General features: G+C 41.8%; 1 protein-coding gene across 1 annotated transcript; it reads left to right on the forward strand.

Annotated features, from left to right (window-relative positions):
• The first annotated feature begins 713 nt into the window (after positions 1 to 713).
• On the forward strand, positions 714 to 13,434 carry LOC311110987 (eukaryotic translation initiation factor 4E-binding protein 2-like). Its single transcript, XM_084153646.1, has 3 exons — positions 714 to 1,040; positions 9,272 to 9,457; positions 11,171 to 13,434. The coding sequence occupies exons 1-3, from the start codon at positions 902 to 904 to the stop codon at positions 11,200 to 11,202; spliced, it is 357 nt and encodes a 118-aa protein (XP_084009772.1). The 5' UTR covers positions 714 to 901; the 3' UTR covers positions 11,203 to 13,434.
• Positions 13,435 to 22,783: the final 9,349 nt, after the last annotated feature.

Here is a 22,783-nt window from a genome sequence, read left to right on the forward strand (position 1 = left end):
AGAGAGCTTGGTAAGTGTGCAGCAACTGCGCATAACGAATAATCATAGCGCGTTGAAGATTACGTAGGCATACTGACACTGTGTGCAGTTAATTCTGAGTGTATCAGTGCTTTTGCAAACCAGCTGAATATAAGGCAGGTCTCCAAACCAATCTACTGTACATTTTCTTGAATATGGGAAATATCATGATATTAATCCACTAAAACGATGTCCTGCCATAAATCATAAATCCTGCTATAGTTTGTTAGAGTAGATCACATGCTACATGTAAACGGTAAAGCAAAATATCCCTCAACATACATAAAAGAAAACAAAACAAACAATTATGTTTTCCCCCTAAACACGTGAGGTGGTCTCTTCCATTAGCCCTTAGTTATTATTCCAAAGACAGTACAGTATGGTTTGAAGCAGAGATCTATATATAATGACAAGATGCTCATGTCGCCGCCCTAACGATGGGAGTCGTTGTCGTAATGTAAAAAATAGGTCGTTGTCCGGGCAGGCGACAAGTTTAGGTCTGCTTAAGCCCAGAAACGCATTAGGCTTATTTTGGACAGATTTTGCCGTAACCTTCTCGCTTCGCCTCTTCCTCTCTGTTTGAAGATTTGAAAACTGTGATTATTCTTTGTCGTTTGTCATTGCGTAATAGCGCCATCAGGCGGCAGTTCGGGCTACTCTTCCATTAACGTCATATCCGGTCTCCTTGTGTTGTTGTTCTTTCTGCTTGGCGGAGGGAGTGGGGCTGTGCTGACGGCTGGGAGGACGAGAGGAGCGAGAAGAAAGACTTGGGAAGAGATCAACGAGAAAGGGAAAAGGCCGTGGATTCCACCGTCCGTCGGGTTAGATATCAACCACCTACAGATTGCAACACCGCCTGACCAGTCACTAAACCGGGGGTGAAATGTCGTCGTCTACCAGTCGTCAGCTTAGCGATAGCAGGGCCATTCCGACCAGGACAGTGTTGATCAACGATACAACGCAGCTACCTCATGACTATTGCACCACCCCTGGGGGCACTTTATTTTCGACCACTCCGGGAGGTAAAACCAACACAAACCTATAAATTGTATATTAATGCTGATATGATGTGTGTTTAAGTAACTCTCGCCATTTCGCTTTGCACTGTCGTGCATTGTGGCCTAGTAAGATCGAATGCAACACAAGGCAGCCTTGTCCAAGCGTTCATAACAAAAGCAATGGTTTGTCCCGCCCCTGCCGTCCCCTTTGGCAATGTGATTGGTTGGTGTTCAACAGCAGTGATTCTGAATCATGGTGGCTGCCTACATAACAATACAATAGATGATTTATTGCAGAGGAGGCTGGTGGGAGGAGCTATATGAGGACGGGCTCATTGTAATAGCTGGAATGGAATCAATGGAACGGTATCAAACAAATGGAAACCACATGTTTGACTCCGTTCCATTGATTCCATTTCCAGCCATTATATTCAACCCATCCTCCTAAAGCTCCTCCCACCAGCCTCCTCTGATTTATTGATATACATTTTAGTCATTTAGCAGACGCTCTTATCCAGAGCGACTTACAGTTAGTGAGTGCATACATTTTCATACTGGCCCCCCGTGGGAATCGAACCCACAACCCTGGCGTTGCAAGCGCCATGCTCTACCAACTGAGATACACGGGACCATTGGGTAATTTGTCATTTTCAATGATTAGTAATGTTTTGAGCGAGTCTGTATTAAAATAGATATGTCCATTTGATATATTGTATAATAATTAACATATTGTATTTTCACCCCCCCTCCCCCCGTTGCCGCAAGATGAATGGTTTTGCCTACTGGAATGTTTTGCTTCTCTCCTGGGCGCCACTGTTTTGGTTCAGTGCAGTTAGAAAGCACTAGTTGCACCACTGGTATTTAAAATGAAAAGGCACCTGCAAAAGAAAATAGTTTATCTATTATGTTGTGCTGTTACATTTGTATCGTTGTTTTATGTGCGATGCACTCAGGGTGTTGTCACGGGCATGTCTGATTAGGCTTCGCTGTATCTTAGCCTCTGGGAGAATCTTAATTGCTCGCGCTCGCTCTCCCCGCCTCTTTCTCAAAACCAATTGGAGGAGAAGGTCAGAGGGAAGGGACCTCTGGCTTTCTAATCCAATGGGTTTTGAGAAGGAGGAAGTGAGGAGTATGCAATTGAGATCTCCCACTGACCAAGAGTAGCCTTCCATCAGCCTACCGAAGGTTGCACCATTGTAGAAAACTGCATGTCCAGTACCTCGCGGACTGTCAATGAGTAGCTCGCAAGTAGATACTGAGAAATAATCAGTAGGCCTAATATTACATGATTAAATCTGTGAAATAATTTATCCCCAAACTCTTTACAGGTATTTAACGCCATTCTGCATTTTTGCCATCTATTTTCCCAACATCAATCTGCGCACCGTGCCCGCTTCGTGGTTACAATGTAGCCAAGCTGTGTCTGTATGCACCTATGCACAAAATGAAAAAGCACAGGATATTTGCACCTCGATAAAACAGCTCTGCTTTGCTTGGAACGTAATATTGACCAAATAAGCCATTTCTACCCTCGTTGCATCAAATACAGTGGGGAGAACAAGTATTTGATACACTGCCTATTTTGCAGGTTTTCCTACTTACAAAGCATGTAGAGGTCTGTAATTTTTATCATAGGTACACTTCAACTGTGAGAGACGGAATCTAAAACAAAAATCCAGACAATCACATTGTATGATTTTTAAGTAATTAATTTGCATTTTATTGCATGGCATAAGTATTTGATCACCTACCAACCAGTAAGAATTCCGGCTCTCACAGACGTGTTAGTTTTTCTTTAAGAAGCCCTCCTGTTCTCCACTCATTACCTGTATTAACTGCACCTGTTTGAACTCGTTACCTGTATAAAAGACACCTGTCCACACACTCAATCAAACAGACTCCAACCTCTCCACAATGGCCAAGACCAGAGAGCTGTGTAAGGACATCAGGGATAAAATTGTAGACCTGCACAAGGCTGGGATGGGCTACAGGACAATAGGCAAGCAGCTTGGTGAGAAGGCAACAACTGTTGGCGCAATTATTAGAAAATGGAAGAAGTTCAAGATGACGGTCAATCACCCTCGGTCTGGGGCTCCATGCAAGATCTCACCTTGTGGGGCATCAATGATCATGAGGAAGGTGAGGGATCAGCCCAGAACTACACGGCAGGACCTGGTCAATGACCTGAAGAGAGCTGGGACCACAGTCTCAAAGAAAACCATTAGTAACACACTACGCCGTCATGGATTAAAATCCTGCAGCGCACGCAAGGTCCCCCTGCTCAAGCCAGCACATGTCCAGGCCTGTATGAAGTTTGCCAATGACCATCTGGATGATCCAGAGGAGGAATGGGAGAAGGTCATGTGGTCTGATGAGACAAAAATAGAGCTTTTTGGTCTAAACTCCACTCGCCGTGTTTGGAGGAAGAAGAAGGATGAGTACAACCCCAAGAACACCATCCCAACCGTGAAGCATGGAGGTGGAAACAGCATTCTTTGGGGATGCTTTTCTGCAAAGGGGGCAGGACGACTGCACCGTATTGAGGGGAGGATGGATGGGGCCATGTATCGCGAGATCTTGGCCAACAACCTCCTTCCCTCAGTAAGATCATTGAAGATGGGTCGTGGCTGGGTCTTCCAGCATGACAACGACCCGAAACACACAGCCAGGGCAACTAAGGAGTGGCTCCGTAAGAAGCATCTCAAGGTCCTGGAGTGGCCTAGCCAGTCTCCAGACCTGAACCCAATAGAAAATCTTTGGAGGGAGCTGAAAGTCCGTATTGCCCAGCGACAGCCCCGAAACCGGAAGGATCTGGAGAAGGTATGGAGGAGTGGGCCAAAATCCCTGCTGCAGTGTGTGCAAACCTGGTCAAGACCTACAGGAAATGTATGATCTCTGTAATTGCAAACAAAGGTTTCTGTACCAAATATTAAGTTCTGCTTTTCTGATGTATCAAATACTTAACGTCATGCAATAAAATGCAAATTAATTACTTAAAAATCATACAATGTGATTTTCTGGATTTTTGTTTTAGATTCTGTCTCTCACAGTTGAAGTGTACCTATGATAAAAATTACAGACCTCTACATGCTTTGTAAGTAGGAAAACCTGCAAAATCGGCAGTGTATCAAATACATTTACATTTACTTGTTCTCCCCACTGTATGTATGCTGCTTAGACAAGTTTTAAACATTTTCATGTTGACATTGACAGCGCCTCAAACTCAAAAGAGTCCATGTTGGAGGTAGGGATGGGTATCAGTCTCGATGGACGTCAAAACTCAATCTTTAACCAGAGATCAATTTTTTTTTATTTGCTTTGACTCTAGTGTTCCATAGGCCTACATGTGCATTTGCAGCAACAAAAAAGAAACCAAGCCAAGCATTACGCAGTTCTCCCTAAATTCTCTTTCCCCTCCATGTCTCACAATTGCATTCTGACCGCTCCCTCTACACACACTTCCTGAGTGCGCACACAAACTCCTGTTAGGCCTACAGAAATAAATGCCTGTAAAAACGTATCTGGTTGATTGAACTAGGGAAATATGTGTTCCAACAACAAGCTGCAGTTTTGGAATAATTGCGTCCCGTCTATTTTCCGCTTAGGCTACTTTGTGAACTGCTAATAAACTAAATTGAACGTCTGTATACCGAAAAGACAGATTTTGGTTTGTAACCCTGATAAAATTGTCTTTCAACTCGCCAAATTGAGACCAGTTTCAAATGATCACTCTTTGAGAATAGGCCTAACTGTTCCAGATGCGAGATGCGCGTCACTTTGCACTGGCAACATTTTTCATTTGAAAAAATATTCAGTTATATTTTATTCAGTTATATTGTGTCATGTTTTTACTATAGAAAAGGTGTGTCTTGATTGTGATAAGGGCTCGGGAAATAAGAGCGTCTTGTCTGCTAAATTAACAAAACAAGGCTATGCCATAGCACAGCCATAGGCTTCTACAAGCAAGGACCACTGCTGAGGTTACTGCCATTTTGAAGATTGTTCCACGATATAATATAACCAGTTGATATTACGGTTTCTTAAATGGCACTTGTTTTTTTATTGACTGAATACATATACGTTTATATATATATATATGTATTCAGTTCTAAAATTGATTAAATAACATGTTTTCCTCATAAATCTACACACAATACCCCATAATGACAAAACGAAAACAGGTGGTAGAAATGTTTGCTAATTTTATTTAAAAAATAAAAAACAGAAATAACTTATTACTGAATTATTCTGACCCTTTGCTACGAGACTCGAAATTGAGCTCAGGTGCATCCTGTTTCCATTGATCATCCTTGAGATGTTTCTACAACTTGATTGCAGTCCACCTGTGGTAAATTCAATTGATTGGACATGATTTGGAAAGTCACACACCTGTTTATATAAGGTCCCACAGTTGACAGTGCATGTCAGAGCAAAAACCAAGCCATGAGGTCGAAGGAATTGTCCGTAGAGCTTCGAAACAGGATTGTGTCAAGGCACAGATCTGGGGAAGCGTACCAAAACATTTCTGCAGCATTGAAGGTCCCCAAGAACACAGTGCCCTCTATCATTCTTAAATGGAAGAAGTTTGGAACCACCAAGACTCTTCCTAGACCTGGCCGCCCGGCCAAACTGAGCAATACAGTAAAAGGCACATGACAGCCCGCTTGGAGTTTGCCAAAAGGCACCTAAAGGACTCTGACCATTGAAAAACAATATTCTCTGGTCTGATGAAACCAAGATTGAACTCTTTGGCCTGAATGACAAGCGTCATGTCTGGAGGAAACCTGGCACCATCCCTACGGTGAAGCATGGTGGTGGCAGCATCATGCTGTGGGGATGTCTTTCAGTGGCAGGGACTGGGAGACTAGTCAGGATCGAGGCAAAGATGAACGGAGCAAAGTACAGAGAGATCCTTGATGAAAACCTGCTCCAGAGTGCTCAGGACCTCAGAATAGGGCGAAGGTTCACCTTCCAACAGGACAACGACCCTAAACCCACAGCCAAGACAACGCAGGAGTGGCTTCGGGACAAGTCTCTGAATGTCCTTGAGTGGCCCAGCCAGAGCCCGGACTTGAACCGGATCAAACATCTCTGGAGAGACCTGAAAATAGCTGTGCAGCGACGCTCCCCATCCAACCTGACAGAGCTTGAGTGGATCTGCAGAGAAGAATGGGAGAAACTCCACAAATACAGGTGTGCCAAGCTTGTAGCATCATACCCAAGAAGACTCGAGGCTGTAATCGCTGTCAAATGTGCTTCAACAAAGTACTGAGTAAAGGGTATGAATACTTATGTAAATGTGATATTTCAGTTTTTGTTTTTTTATAAATTTGCAATGATTTCTAAAAACCTGTCAAGGGGTCTGAATACTCACCGAATACACTGTATATGGGGCTATTTAGCAAATAGGATTTGTTATCTGTAATGGTTATGATAAATTAGGCATTGTTGTGCACTGTTGGCATATACAGTTGAAGTCGGAAGTTTACATACACTTAGGTTGGAGTCATTAAAAGTCGTTTTTCAACCACTCCACAAATTTCTTATTAACAAACTATTGTTTTGGCATGTCGGTTAGGACATCTACTTTGTGCATGACACAAGTAATTTTTCCAACAATTATTTACAGACAATTATAATTCCCTGTATCACAATTCCAGTGGGTCAGAAATGTACATACACTAAGTTGACTGTGCCTTTAAACAGCTTGGAAAATTCCAGAAAATGATGTCATGGCTTTAGAAGCTTCTGATAGGCTAATTGACATCATTTGAGTCAATTGGAGGTGTACCTGTGGATGTATTTCAAGGCCTACCTTCAAACTCATTGCCTCTTTGCTTGACCTCATGGGAAAATGAAAATAAATCAGCCAAGACCTCAGAAAAAAAAATTGTAGACCTCCACAAGTCTGGTTCATCCTTGGGAGCAATTTCCAAACGCCTGAAGGTACCACGTTTATCTGTACAAACAATAGTACGCAAGTATAAACACCATGGGACCACGCAGCCGTCATACCGCTCCTCGAGATGAACGTACTTTGGTTTGAAAAGTGCAAATACAATCCCAGAAGAACAGCAAAGGACCTTGTGAAGATGCTGGAGGAAACAGGTACAAAAGTATCTATATCCACAGTAAAACGAGTCCTATATCGACATAACCTGAAAGGCCGCTCAGCAAGGAAGAAGCCACTGCTCCAAAACTGCCATAAAAAAGCCAGACTATGGTTTGCAACTGCACATGGGGACAAAGATCGTACTTTTTTGAGAAATGTCCTCTGGTCTGATGAAACAAAAATAGAACTGTTTGACCATAATGACCATCGTTATGTTTGGAGGAAAAAGGGGGCTGCTTGCATCGAACCGTGAAGCAGCATCATGCTGTGGGGGTGCTTTGCTGCAGGAGGGACTGGTGCACTTATCAAAATAGATGGCATCATGAGGAAGGAAAATTATGTGGATATATTGAAGCAACATCAAGACATCAGTCAGGTAGTTAAAGCTTTGTCGCAAATGGGTCTTCCAAATGGACAATGACCCCAAGCATACTTCCAAAGTTGTGGCAAAATGGCTTAAGGACAACAAAGTCAAGGTAATGGAGTGGCCATCACAAAGCCCTGACCTCAACCCTAACTGACCTAAGAAAGATCATTTTTACTAGGATTAAATGTCAGGAATTGTGAAAAACAGAGTTTAAATGTATTTTGCTAAGGTGTATGTAAACTTCCGACTTCAACAGTAGATACTGTATATTGCGGGGAAAACATTATGGCATTGTGTTTTTAAAATATTTTTTTATTAGAGTACTCGAGTTCAATATAATGTATTGTGGCAGAACTTAAGAAAAATAGTTGTGTTCTATTCATAAATATGGATGATTATTATTATTATTATTTGATTTTTTTTTTTTACTTCCCAAATTTTTTTTTCCTTTTTTTGGACCCCTGCTTTCAGACAGTCAGGCCCCCATGCCTTGGCAGTGTTGTGCATAACATACTTCATCTTTTGTTTTAAAATGGGTCTTTAAATATGTATTGAGCTAAACATGTGTATGCTCTTTCCCATTCTATTCACAGATGTATGTATTTGCATAATTTGTGTGCTGTGACTGTCATCACTCATTGTAAGGATGACAGGACGAAATGTGCAAAACAAGAAAACAGATGAATGCAATTTGACCTTGATTGGCCTATTTTGCACTGCTGCACGGTGCTACACTATTGCATGTTGATTAACTGTAAATTGAAGAAAATTGCATCTACATAAAGTTATAGATATTATATAATCAACATGTTATTATTCACATGGTGTACCAGTTCTCTAAAGCAGGTTTGTAATGCATACACTACCGTTCAAAAGTTTGGGGTCACAAAGAAAAAGCCATATCTCAGACTGGCCAATAAAAATTAAAGATTAAGATGGGCAGTCTGAGATATGGCTTTTGCTTTGCAACTCTGCCTAGAAGGTCAGCATCCCAGAGTAGCCTCTTCACTGTTGACATTGAGACTGGTGTTTAGCGAGTACTATTTAATGAAGCTGTCAGTTGAGGACCTGTGAGGCGCCTGTTTCTCAAACTAGACACTAATGTATTTGTCCTCTTGCTCAGTTGTGCACCGGGGCCTCCCACTCCTCTTTCTATTCTGGTTAGAGCCAGTTTGCGCTGTTGTGTGAAGGGAGTAGTACACAGCGTTGTACGAGATCTTCAGTTTCTTGGCAATTTCTCGCATAGAATAGCCTTCATTTCTCAGAACAAGAATAAACTAACGAGTTTCAGAAGAAAGTTATTTGTTTCTGGCCATTTTGAGCCTGTAATCGAACCCACAATTGCTGATGCTCCAGATACGCAACTAGTCTCAAGAAGGCCAGTTTTATTGCTTCTTTAATCAGCACAACAGTTTTCAGCTGTGCTAACATAATTGCAAAAGGGTTTTCTAATAATCAATTAGCCTTTTAAAATGATAAACTTGGATTAGCAAACAAAACGTGCCATTGGAACACAGGACTGATGGTTGCTGATAATGGGCCTCTGTACGCCTATGTAGATATTCCATAACAAATCAGCTGTTTCCAGCTACAATAGCCATTTACTACATTAACAATGTCTACACTGTATTTCTGATCAATTTTATGTTATTTTAATGGACCAAAAAATTGCTTTTCTTTCGAAAACAAGTAAAACTTTTGAACGGTAGTGTATGTTGTCACCTTATTTCTATACAGTCAATGATGTTACTAAATAATCACTCTCTTCCATCGTAGGGACCCGGATCATCTACGACCGTAAGTTCCTGTTGGACAGGCGTAACTCCCCCATTGCCCAGACCCCTCCGGCCCACCTGCCCATCATCCCTGGGGTGACCAGCCTCAACGTCCTGACCGAGAACGGGAGGAACGAGGCCAACAAACCCATCAAACCCCACAACAGCCATGGCAAGACAGCCACCGGTCAGTGGGCTACTATTACACAGATAAATATTGTTAGAATATATAATGGAAAGGTTTCCCAGACACAGATTAAGCCTAGTCTTGAACAAAGAAGCAACCAAGAAACTCCATTGAAAGTGTGCTTTCGTCCAGGACTAGATTAATCTTGGTTCAGAAAACCGTCTGTACGTATACCTCTATGGTACTACTAGCCTGGTCCCATATCCTCTAACAATCGTTGTCCTGCCATACAACATGCTCTCTCCCTGTAGTCCATGTCAACCATGTTTTTTAAATTGAATCCCTGAGTCATAGATATTAACAACCTCTCCCTCAACGTGATCAAGACAAAGGAGATGATTGTGGACTACAGGAAAAAAAAGAGGACTGAGCACGCCCCCATTCTCATCAACAGGGCTGTAGTGTAGCAGGTTGAGAGCTTCAAGTTCCTTGGTGTCCACATCACCAGGTCCACATTATCATGGTCCAAACACACCAAGACAGTCGTGAAGAGGGCACGACAAAGCGTATTCCCCCTCAGGAGACTGAAAAGATTTGGCATTGATGTTCAGATCCTCAAAAAGTTATACAGCTGCACTATCGAGCATCCTGACTGGTTGCATCACCGCCTGGTATGGCAACTGCTCGACCTCCGACCGCGAGGCACTACAGAGGGTAGTGCGTACGGCCCAGTACATCACTGGGGCCAAGCTTCCTGCCATCCAGGACCTCTATACCAGGCGGTGTCAGAGGAAGGCCCTAAAAATTATCAAAGACTCCAGCCACCCTAGTCATAGACTGTTCTCTCTGCTACCGCACGGCAAGCGGTACCGGAGCGCCAAGTCTAGGTCCAAAAGGCTTCTTAACAGCTTCTATCCCCAAGCCATAAGACTCTTGAACAGCTAATCATGGCTACTCTGACTATTTGCATTGCCCCCCCCCCCACCCCACTATGCATAGTCACTTTAACTCTACCCACATGTACATATTACTCGGGATAACCGGTCATACAAAAGTGGCTAACCTTTTAGCCAGGTATATTTATATGGCAACGAATCCTTCAGAACTAATCTGCTCCGGGGCAGGCTTCTCACTTCTAACTCCACTTACCCTGAATGAAATGACTGAGCTGCGAGTTGAGAACCAATTAAATCAGATTCCCTCCCTCTCGCAAAGATTCCATCATCATCCCCTTCATTTGAGGAAGACAAATGTTTTTGTGTGAAAATGTGCAATATTAAAATACTTGACAGGATGCATTTGAAAGTTCACGCAAGGTAACTTTTGTATGACTTAATTATGTTATCGATAGGAATGGGAAAAAAAGTGCTTGTGCATTGATAAGCACACCAAAGACGGCATTAACGATACGTAATAAAATAAAGATTGCACTTCTTATAGCCTATTTCACACCAAAGCCAGCTGAATTTGCAAGATAACTTGATTAAAATGTGGCACTGACTCGCCCATGGATTGATGGTCCAGCATTGTATCAATTAGTATTTTGTTGTTCGACCAGCCATGTGCGACATACACGGGCAGTTACAAGCCTGCTACAGGTAGTGCCAGCTGCTTGATCAATATCCACCTTCATAACATGGATGAAGCCTAACCTGTAATGTGGCTGGCTAGCTTTATAAAAGCCTGAGTAGAGCTAGCTTCCATCGTAGTATAGAGTACAATGCTTTAGAGTACAAGGTTGATGACATTGTATTTGTGTTCTTGTGTTTAAAGGTGAGGACGCTCAGTTCGAGATGGACATCTAACCTCCCCTGAGGAACCTCAACGGAACAACAGAAGAAGGAACTAACCTGGGACCTGTGCTGTGCGCCAGTGGCTTGGCTTGTAGAAACCAATGTTGTAAACCCTCACTTCACTCACGACAGCCATCTTCTTTAGCTCTCTGTCTCGCCGTCGCTGGGTGTGATATATGTAAACCATATGGATAAACTATACCATATACGGTGGCTCTGTTTCAATTTCCATGCTAGGATACCACTTAGAATGAAGCAATGTATTTGACATGTATCCCCCTAAGTGGTATAGTAGTGGGATATTGGAATGTAGTCTACATGTGTTGTAGCCAACTCTTCTATCGTTGTCAAGCCACAACCAAACAACACAGAGAGGCGTTGGCTACAGTACAAACTGACTGGGCTACCAGGTTATGGCCAACCCTGAGACGTAGTGGAAGACTCTGCTGCTCTATTCGAATAGGTCTCAGGGTTACAACTGCCATATTTGTATGTACTTCAGCCACATAACAAGAGAAAGGGCCTGAAACCAAGGTAACCAGAGATGTTCTTACCCATTAACGGAATGTAGACGCCCAAGTCAATGCAGTAATCTAAGCTGACCATTCTGTATGGCTGTACTACCAGAGCACACTGTAAACAAAGCCTTCTTTACCACTTTAGACTATTGATAATGGGGCCCAAGAAAATGTGCAACATTTACTACTTGTACTACTTTGTAGAGCAAAGTACTGGCATTAGAATCATCAGTCAAAAGGATTGATATTACTTATCCTTTTCAGAACTTTTGTTGTGCAACACAAATAGTTTGGTTTACATTTAAATTTAAATAGTTTATAACTGAATATGCTCCAAGATCTCTTACCTGCCTGTTTTGTAGTCCGTTAGGTTACCAACAAGTAAATTAATATGGACGATGTGACTGAGATTTTTTTCTTCAGATAAGCTGAGAATTTCATGGTCATTCCAAGCCTTGAATATCTATCCATCACCAATACAAGCCTGACTTTATGTTGTGTTTTGGGACTTTCTGGTAAAGGATTTTATGAAGATTTGGCTTTTGGTTTGTGGTGATGATTTGATAGATTTGCAAATGGAAGGACCAAATTAATTGATACATTACTTAAGACTATAGTTCGTTTTAAACAGTCTGATATTTGCTACATTTGAATTAACTACATAAACGGTTGAAGAACACTGAGATTTATTAGAAAATTAGACAGGAAAAAGTTTGAAAACTTGAATCGTTTCCAACAATTGTTCTATGCATTTTATTACATCTTGATATTTAACTTTTTTCAGTGTCAAAAACCAGATGGATATGAAAGGAAGAGCTGAGACCATTTTTTCATCAGACGTTGATACTGTATTACAGACAGTCCTCGTTTAGGTAATAGACTACACTTCTACCATCTTTCTTACCTTAATCTCTTCTTCTTTCACTATACTGTGCTAAATGTCTACCCCATGCCTTACACATTACATACCAAGATAAAAGGTTGTGACTAAAATTGAGTTCCTTGTCTACTGATTCAAATTACCCTCAACCAGAAAATAGTTTTATTTTAAACATACTTTTATGTTTGTATTTAGAACTTGGGAAAAATATTTATTTAGCACTTGGGAAAAATATATATTTCTTTAATTATTTTTTTAAAGACAGTTTTATTTTGTTATTCAGATGATTTTATTCTTTCAGCAGCTAAGAATATGGGTTTTTTTAAAAGGGGTGGCTTTGAATCATGGTCATTATTGTTTTTGGATGATTGTACATAACAGCTAATAACTGTCAGCAATTAAACCACCTTTTCATTCCATCTATGGGGCATCTCTTATTCAGATTATAAAATAAAAAATAAAATGATTATATATTAAATGTAATTATTGGATTTGATTGAAGGAGAGAAACAGTGTGTGTCAAAGAACTGAATTGTTTGACTTCATGAGAAATTATGAAATCTCAGTCTATTAATGTGGAAAATGATTATAGTGCTAAACATGCGGAGAGATTGTATCCATTTTGAATTGCACATGTTTCTGTTGGATTAGGATTGTATCTTTTTGTTTTGAAGTAGGCCTGCAGCAAATGTTTTATGGGGAAACCAGTTTGAGGCCAGTTTGGTTCTACGTGGAGGGCTTTTACACAACAAACCTAACTTCTGTTCCGATTTGAATTAACTTTATTTTCAGAGAAATGCCAATGCACACTGTTACAGCAAGATCAATAAAGTTCCTTGAGGATTATGCTGTTGTTTTTGCAATTTTGTCTACTTCGAACAGTTGCATGGTTGAAATCACACATGGTTTCACATGGTTGAGATCACATTGATAACAAAGGAAGATTACTTTATTGTCCAATGTACACAAATGTCCAACAGAAATGTATTCTGCTTTATCCCATTCCCAACCCCTCCAAAAGACAAATATACACACAGAGAGGAACATAAATACAGTGCCTTGCAAAAAGTATTTAGACCCTTTGGACTTCTTTACATTTTGTGTTACAAAGTGGGATTAAAATGGATAAAAAAATAAAAAATACATCTACACAAAATAATCTTATGTAAAAGTGGAAGAATTATATACAGTGGGGGAAAAAAGTATTTAGTCAGCCACCAATTGTGCAAGTTCTCCCACTTCAAAAGATGAGAGAGGCCTGTAATTTTCATCATAGGTACACGTCAACTATGACAGACAAAATGAGAAAAAAAAATCCAGAAAATCACATTGTAGGATTTTTTATGAATTTATTTGCAAATTATGGTGGAAAATAAGTATTTGGTCAATAACAAAAGTTTCTCAATACTTTGTTATATACCCTTTGTTGGCAATGACACAGGTCAAACGTTTTCTGTAAGTCTTCACAAGGTTTTCACACACTGTTGCTGGTATTTTGGCCCATTCCTCCATGCAGATCTCCTCTAGAGCAGTGATGTTTTGGGGCTGTCGCTGGGCAACACAGACTTTCAACTCCCTCCAAAGATTTTCTATGGGGTTGAGATCTGGAGACTGGCTAAGCCACTCCAGGACCTTGAAATGCTTCTTACGAAGCCACTCCGTCGTTGCCCGGGCGGTGTGTTTGGGAACATTGTCATGCTGAAAGACCCAGCCACGTTTCATCTTCAATGCCCTTGCTGATGGAAGGAGGTTTTCACTCAAAATCTCACGATACATGGCCCCATTCATTCTTTCCTTTACACGGATCATTCGTCCTGGTCCCTTTGCAGAAAAACAGCCCCAAAGCATGATGTTTCCACCCCCATGCTTCACAGTAGGTATGGTGTTCTTTGGATGCAACTCAGCATTCTTTGTCCTCCAAACACGACGAGTTGAGTTTTTACCAAAAAGTTCTATTTTGGTTTCATCTGACCATATGACATTCTCCCAATCCTCTTCTGGATCATCCAAATGCACTCTAGCAAACTTCAGACGGGCCTGGACATGTACTGGCTTAAGCAGGGGGACACGTCTGGCACTGCAGGATTTGAGTCCCTGGCGGCGTAGTGTGTTACTTATGGTAGGCTTTGTTACTTTGGTCCCAGCTCTCTGCAGGTTATTCACTAGGTCCCCCCTTGTGGTTCTGGGATTTTTGCTCACCGTTCTTGTGATCATTTTGACCCCACAGGGTGAGATCTTGCGTGGCGCCACAGATCGAGGGAGATTATCAGTGGTCTTGTATGTCTTCCATTTCCTAATAATTGCTCCCACAGTTGATTTCTTCAAACCAAGCTGCTTACCTATTGCAGATTCAGTCTTCCCAGCCTGGTGCAGGTCTACAATTTTGTTTCTGGTGTCCTTTGACAGCTCTTTGGTCTTGGCCATAGTGGAGTTTGGAGTGTGACTGTTTGAGGTTGTGGACAGGTGTCTTTTAGACTGATAACAAGTTCAAACAGGTGCCATTAATACAGGTAACGAGTGGAGGACAGAGGAGCCTCTTAAAGAAGAAGTTACAGGTCTGTGAGAGCCAGAAATCTTGCTTGTTTGTAGGTGACCAAATACTTATTTTCCACCATAATTTGAAAATAAATTCATTAAAAATCCTACAATGTGATTTTCTGGATTTTTTTTTCTCAATTTGTCTGTCATAGTTGATGTGTACCTATGATGAAAAGTACAGGCCTCTCTCATCTTTTTAAGTGGGAGAACTTGCACAATTGGTGGCTGACTAAATACTTTTTCCCCCCACTGTATATATATATTTTTCTTATAATTTGCCGGTCGTGGTGAAAAAAGGTAACGCTCCCTATATTTTTCTGAAAAAGGTGGGTAAACGTTGTTTACTTGCGTTTACCCTCCACTAGGCCTACACCCCTGCCAGTAGCCTACCCTCTCAGCCGAGGCAATTTTAAAACACATGAACACATGCAGAATAGGTAGCCGACATTCAATATAATACATGAGATGAATCAAAACATGTTTTACACCATAATTCATGAGTTGTCCATAATTCATGATTTAATGCTTGGAGTCTTCACAGATTGTGTGACATAAAACACTACCTTTCTTTCCTTACAATAGTTACATTTATGACAATGTTATTTTGTCATTATTAAGCATTTAACAGTTGAATTAGAACATTGTATGAATCATGGATCTTGGAGATCTCTGAAAATACACTGTAAGTGTAACTATGTCTACATAACATTTCATCATGTTTCACTGTGAAAACAGTTCTCATGGACATACAAATCCAAAATAATGTAGGCCTATGCCATTGTAAAATCGAATGCTTTAAACCGAAAGAGTCAACTATAGGCCTACGGTCATCAATGTATACTTGTTGGATGGATTGAATGCGCATTGGTGTCTAGCTATAGGCTAGTTGTCTAGTGATATTGTCGACCATCATCAGCTGATCCAGGAAAGAAAACAAATATTGATCGAAAATAACAAAGCGAAATAAATGGTCTACTTCTTCTGGCCACGGATGGCACGGAGAACACCAGTACCTGGGCTCACCTGAAAAACAAAGCAATGAGCGCTCTAACAGCTGACTGACAAACGGCAACAATGATAAATCAATGGATAAATCTAATGCATTTGAATAAATACTTTTTTTATCAAGAAGCATGGAAAACAAATGGCGAAAATTAGGAAGTACAAAGGAAAAGCTATGGGTAATGGAGCTCAGCTGAGACTGAAATTCAGCACTACTGAGTAGACAGCACTGCCACATAAAGAGAGGTTCGTTTCATTGGATGCTTTTATTTTAATATTTACCACTGTAAAATCAGACTACCTCGGAAATACGAAGTTATTTCGGAATGAAAGTTACCTGGCTAGCACATCAAACTCTGTGAAAATATGTTATCTAGCTATCCCCAGTTAGAAAATGTGTTTTCACTTATTGCATCCATGCCTGCTGCTTTCGCCCTGGTTTCCACTGGTTACCACAGCCACAAAGTCATAATTGGCTATATCGTCAAAATTCAGGAAAACGTAAATTAGTTTTTGGGTCTTAATGTAAGGTTAGGGTAAGGCATACGGTTAGCAGTGTGGTTACTGTTAGGGTTAAGGTTAGGGTTAAAATCACATTTTATGAAGAAACATTTAAAAAATAGGCGGGCTTTATAACTTTGTAGCTGTGGTAACTAGTGACGACCGTTCTCCCTGGTTCACTCGTTCGTTTGTGAGCGTGAGCTGGCTGCACGTTATAAATACACTGCTCAAAAAAATAAAGGGAACACTTAAACAACACAATGTAACTCCAAGTCAATCACACTTCTGTGAAATCAAACTGTCCACTTAGGAAGCAACACTGATTGACAATAAATGTCACATGCTGTTGTGCAAATGGAATAGACAACAGGTGGAAATTATAGGCAATTAGCAAGACACCCCCAATAAAGGACTGGTTTTGCAGGTGGTGACCACAGACCACTTCTCAGTTCCTATGCTTCCTGGCTGATGTTTTGGTCACTTTTGAATGCTGCCGGTGCTTTCACTCTAGTGGTAGCATGAGACGGAGTCTACAACCCACACAAGTGGCTCAGGTAGTGCAGCTCATCCAGGATGGCACATCAATGCGAGCTGTGGCAAGAAGGTTTGCTGTGTCTGTCAGCGTAGTGTCCAGAGCATGGAGGCGCTACCAGGAGACAGGCCAGTACATCAGGAGACGTGGAGGAGGCCGTAGGAGGGCAACAACCCAGCAGCAGGACCGCTACCTCCGCCTTTGTGCAAGGAGGAGCAGGAGGAGCACTGCCAGAGCCCTGCAAAATGACCTCCAGCAGGCCACAAATGTGCATGTGTCTGCTCAAACGGTCAGAAACAGACTCCATGAGGGTGGTATGAGGGCCCGACGTCCACAGGTGGGGGTTGTGCTTACAGCCCAACACCGTGAAGGACGTTTGGCATTTGCCAGAGAACACCAAGATTGGCAAATTCGCCACTTGCGCCCTGTGCTCTTCACAGATGAAAGCAGGTTCACACTGAGCACGTGACAGACGTGACAGAGTCTGGAGACGCCGTGGAGAACGTTCTGCTGCCTGCAACATCCTCCAGCATGACCGGTTTGGCGGTGGGTCAGTCATGGTGTGGGGTGGCATTTCTTTGGGGGGCCGCACAGCCCTCCATGTGCTTGCCAGAGGTAGCCTGACTGCCATTAGGTACCGAGATGAGATCCTCAGACCCCTTGTGAGACCATATGCTGGTGCGTTGGCCCTGGGTTCCTCCTAATGCAAGACAATGCTAGACCTCATGTGGCTGGAGTGTGTCAGCAGTTCCTGCAAGAGGAAGGCATTGATGCTATGGACTGGCTCGCCCGTTCCCCAGACCTGAATCCAATTGAGCACATCTGGGACATCATGTCTCGCTCCATCCACCAACGCCACGTTGCACCACAGACTGTCCAGGAGTTGGCGGATGCTTTAGTCCAGGTCTGGGAGGAGATCCCTAAGGAGACCATCCGCCACCTCATCAGGAGCATGCCCAGGCGTTGTAGGGAGGTCATACAGGCACGTGGAGGCCACACACACTACTGAGCATCATTTTGACTTGTTTTAAGGACATTATATCAAAGTTGGATCAGCCTGTAGTGTGGTTTTCCACTTTAATTTTGAGGGTGACTCCAAATCCAGACCTCCATGGGTTGATACATTTGATTTCCATTGATAATTTTTGTGTGATTGTGTTGTCAGCACATTCAACTATGTAAAGAAAAAAGTATTTAATAAGATTATTTCATTCATTCAGATCTAGGATGTGTTGTTTAAGTGTTCCCTTTATTTTTTTGAGCAGTGTAGTATAATATGTTCAAAACAGTGGCAGCATGTGCAGAAGTGGTCATTCGGTTTTTGACATGCAAAAGTGAAATAGGTGTATGCTGTTTTTCAAATGCACAGATCGCTTTATATATATTTTCAAAGAAACTACCGGTAGTTCGAAAACTTGGTATCATATTTCTGTTATGCTGCTTTGTGCAGCGAACTACTGGTGGAGATTGGACTCCAAAATAATCGATTCCTCGACTCCTTGCCCGTCGACTCCTGGTGTCGACTCCCATTTCTGATTGTCAAGCTTCGATTCCGCAAGGAATCGACTCCTCGACTCCTAAGATTCAGTATTTTTGCAACGGAGGAAACTATTGTCCGTAGTCTACTTGGAGAACACAAACTCATACATCTTTAACAGAAAAGAAAGAGCGAACTAGCGAAGGAGAGAGAGAGATAGGAGGGGCACAGCCAGGCATAGGTAGGCATGTCGGCCACCAGGCAGAACAGTGCATCCGTAATCAAAAGATGTAGGCTATAGGCTATCGCAATGCTGTATTTCGAAATGTATTATTTTGTAATGTCTCGCGCAAGTTCACTAAAGTAGGGGGTATCAATGAGTAGGCTGAGCTATTCTACACGCAACAGACCGAAGACCAAACACACTAGCGTTTTTCATAGCGAAGAGAAAGAGGATCAGGCGAGGGAGAGAGAGGATCCGGGCAGGCAGAGAGACAGTCAGGAAAGTGCGCATAGGCTATATCTTGGTAGTCTGTATCTAGCAATGCCTCGTAAATTCAACAAAGGTATATTAAAGTATAGATTAGGCTATCAATGAGTATGGCTAAACTATTCTTCATAGTGCCAGTGAAGTGAAGTTGAACATCGCCAAATGCATCAGTTTAATTAGGCGTATATGTGCATAAAAAATGATTGCCTATAGCTTATTTAATAAAACTCTGGCTGGCTGTTGATGTCCTAGGTAAGGGCTCTCCAACCCTGTTCCTAGAGAGCTACCTTTCTGCATGTTTTCGCTCCAACCCAAGTTGTAACTAACCTGATTCAGTTTATCAACCAGTTAATTATTGAATCAGATGCGCTAGATTAGGGTTGGAGTGAAAACCTACAGGATGGTAGCTCTCCACGAACAGGGTTGGAGAGCAAGTCCTAGGCAATAGATCGCAGCAGTCTCCCCGCTAAACTTTTTGGAAATGGCAAGTTCATTTTCTCATCCATAAACACAGTCAAGTGCAAATACGGTTCAGCAGCTCAAATCAGCAGTATGTGGGGCATTGTTATTAGGAAGGGCGTCTACCATGGATGGATCGCTAAAGTAATGATTATGATCACACTTCATCAATTAAATTTTACGGGGAGACCTATACATTTGGCAGCCAAGCACGAGTTATCAGTGTAACCTATTATCGTCTAGACATGACGTTGAAATATCTTCACGCTTACAATGAAAACCTCCAGGCTTCCATCATAAGAGTAAATTCAATTGGGGAAAAATAAGAATTACAGGGGGCAGTTTGGGAAAACTAATCCTATGTGAATCATCCTCTGGAATAACATACTTGGATAATAATGAGAAAACCACCGTCTCTAGTAATACCCGTCCGAATAGGGCTATAACATGGCAAATGCGTTTTGGGACACCAGAAGTATATTAATTTCCAGGGACGGCCTGTTCAATAGGGCGATATGGGCGACGCACTGCCAAACGGGAAAAGGAAGGGATTTTTTTTCTAATCAATTATTTCACGGCAACAGTAGTTATCAGTGTTGTAATCTATACGTCTGATCTGCCACAGTGCCACACTGCCACTAAATGTCGAATCAGGCTAAAGTCGTGCTTCAAATGGCTCCACCCCCTTTTGGGGCGATTTCAGTCAGATTGAAAATCGCCCAGAACTTCTGTCATAGACTCCCATGTAAAATCTATTTTTTTCAAATTTCAGAGCCTTCAATACAATCTCAATGGGTGTCTGTGGGCTTGCACTTACGCGCTTTCGTCACATGAACGTAACTAAGAAAAGAGAGGGTAGCAGCGTCAATCAATTCACTACTACTATCAACATGGCTAGGCTTCAGTGCAACTCGGTTGTGTCTTTGAAAGAATTTCCTTTTTGTCGGCGAACAAATGAAGATAAATTGGCAACGAAACAATTAGGACCTCCCAGACCAAATTTAATAATTCAACAGGTTTCTACTAAAGGCGGAAAGTCCTACACCCGAGGATTTTCCAAAAATTGGTACGAACGAAAAAAGACATTGCCACTCACTCAACTGGATGACGAGGGATACAGGCTAGCTGTCCGCCGCCACAACGATGAGGTTAGTGTTGATAATCACAAGTTTACTGGATGTGGATATGGTGTAATAAAGGCAGTTTATTCAGAGGTAAATATATCTGGAATCGCGTTCACGGACCCGTTCGTCAAACTCTTAAAAATGAACTTGGGCTGGAAATTGCCAGGAACCTCACGATAAGATATATGCATCAGCATTGCGAGTCTCATGATTCTATACGTATTGTGATTTTATTGCGCACCATATGTCTGTTGCAGAGGGATCAGAAAGCCATGAGAACGAGTTTTGATCAGTCATGGAAATAAAAGTGCTGAAAACAAATTGGCTCCCAATGTGAAAAGATTGAGAACAAGCTATGAAGGAACAATAATGGTGTTTTGGTGCAGGTACAGCCAACTAGCGCTAAAATATTGCGATATTGTCAATACAGTATATCGTAAAGTATCACTATGTAACTCGATTTCTTTCACCCCAATCCCTCAAATTAACGGTAAATAACTGAATTGTTTGCCCCACATTTAGCTAAGATGATTAGCTAGCCAGCTAAAATGTTTTAGTTAGTTAGCAGTCGCATCTACAATAGTTTACTGTCAATAACATGTCTCCAAAAATGACGTGGTGTCTCCAATTGTGTTGACATTTTACAATTGCAATGCGCATCCATGAGTATCCACTTTCTGTAGCTCAGCTGGTAGAGCATGGTGCTTGTAACGCCAAGGTAGTGGGTTCGATCCCCGGGACCACCCATACACAAAAATGTATGCACGCATGACTGTAAGTCGCTTTGGATAAAAGCGTCTGCTAAATGGCATATTATTATTATTATTATTATTATTATTATTATTATTATCTGAAGAGAGCCCCGAAACATTGTGTGCAGACATTTTATGCAATAAATGAAGTAGGTTCAATCTAGTAGTTCTGATCTTCTGATTGGTCCTGATGAGTTGGGCGAGGTCCCCTGCAGGCTACTGTCACTGTTGCATTGGCTCTGAGTCGGGTTCTCTGTCTTCAAATGTTCAGCCTAAGAGAGGGGATTTTTGTGTGTGTGTGTGTGTGTGTGTGTTTAACAGTGATGATGTGTGTGTGTGTGTGTTTGTGTGTGTGTGTGTCCTCAGAGCAAGAACTCGTGAGTTGGAAGAACTGAGAGGCCTATGGCGTGGGTGTTGTCCTTGGCCACCTGCTGACAAGGCTGACAAGATAGGACCCTTTTGTCCATTGTTATTGGATAGGAACAGAACTTATAACCAGCTCCTGACCTAAATAGATCTTAGCACAACATTTTACTCAACATATCATATTCCATATTCACTATAACAAATATATTTACTACGACATTAGCAAGAACCGCCACATCCTCAGCCGGCTAATCCAGTGTGTGAAGTTTTGCGGAGTGTTTGAGTTAGCTTTGCGAGGCAAAGATGAAACTGAGGGCTCCACCAACCCTGGTAAGCCAACACTTTTGAGATCAGTCAATAAATGCTTCTGGTATTGACTTATATGCTGCCCCTGTCTTCATGTTGTTGCTGGACATATCTTTTTTTAAATGTGTGTAGGTCACCTAAATCATCAGAAAAATTGCCCCTCCTGAGAATGTTTTCAGGAGCCGCCACTGTTAATTTCCAATGGAACGCTGCGTTTGCCTTGCAGCATTGCGTTGCAGAGGCAGTTGCACTGCGTTCTGTGTGGTGCATACATTGGATTTATCGGACGTATGCGTCAAATTGTATGCGTAAACGGGTTGACAGAAATGGTAGCAGAAGGTGAATGTTGTTGCACACATATCTAGATGATGCTGCATACAGTTTTGCGCAAAAACGCAGTAGGTGTTTTCAAAGGCTGCACACAGCAGAAATATCACTGAAATATTCTAGTTCCTACACATCACCTTTTATATTGAAAAAAAAATGGTATTTTATAGGCAAATGGCAGTATCATGCTCATGTCAGTCCTCTAGAACGCAAATGTAGTCTTCCTAGCAGGACTCTGCAATAATGAGGTGGTGTGTATGTGTGTGCACATCCGTTTCAGCGTGTTTTGGGAGTCGAGCAAGAGTTGACTCCTACGACTCC

Source organism: Coregonus lavaretus (assembly GCF_964263955.1).
Source record: "Coregonus lavaretus genome assembly, chromosome: 36".
Taxonomy (NCBI): Eukaryota; Metazoa; Chordata; class Actinopteri; order Salmoniformes; family Salmonidae; genus Coregonus; species Coregonus lavaretus.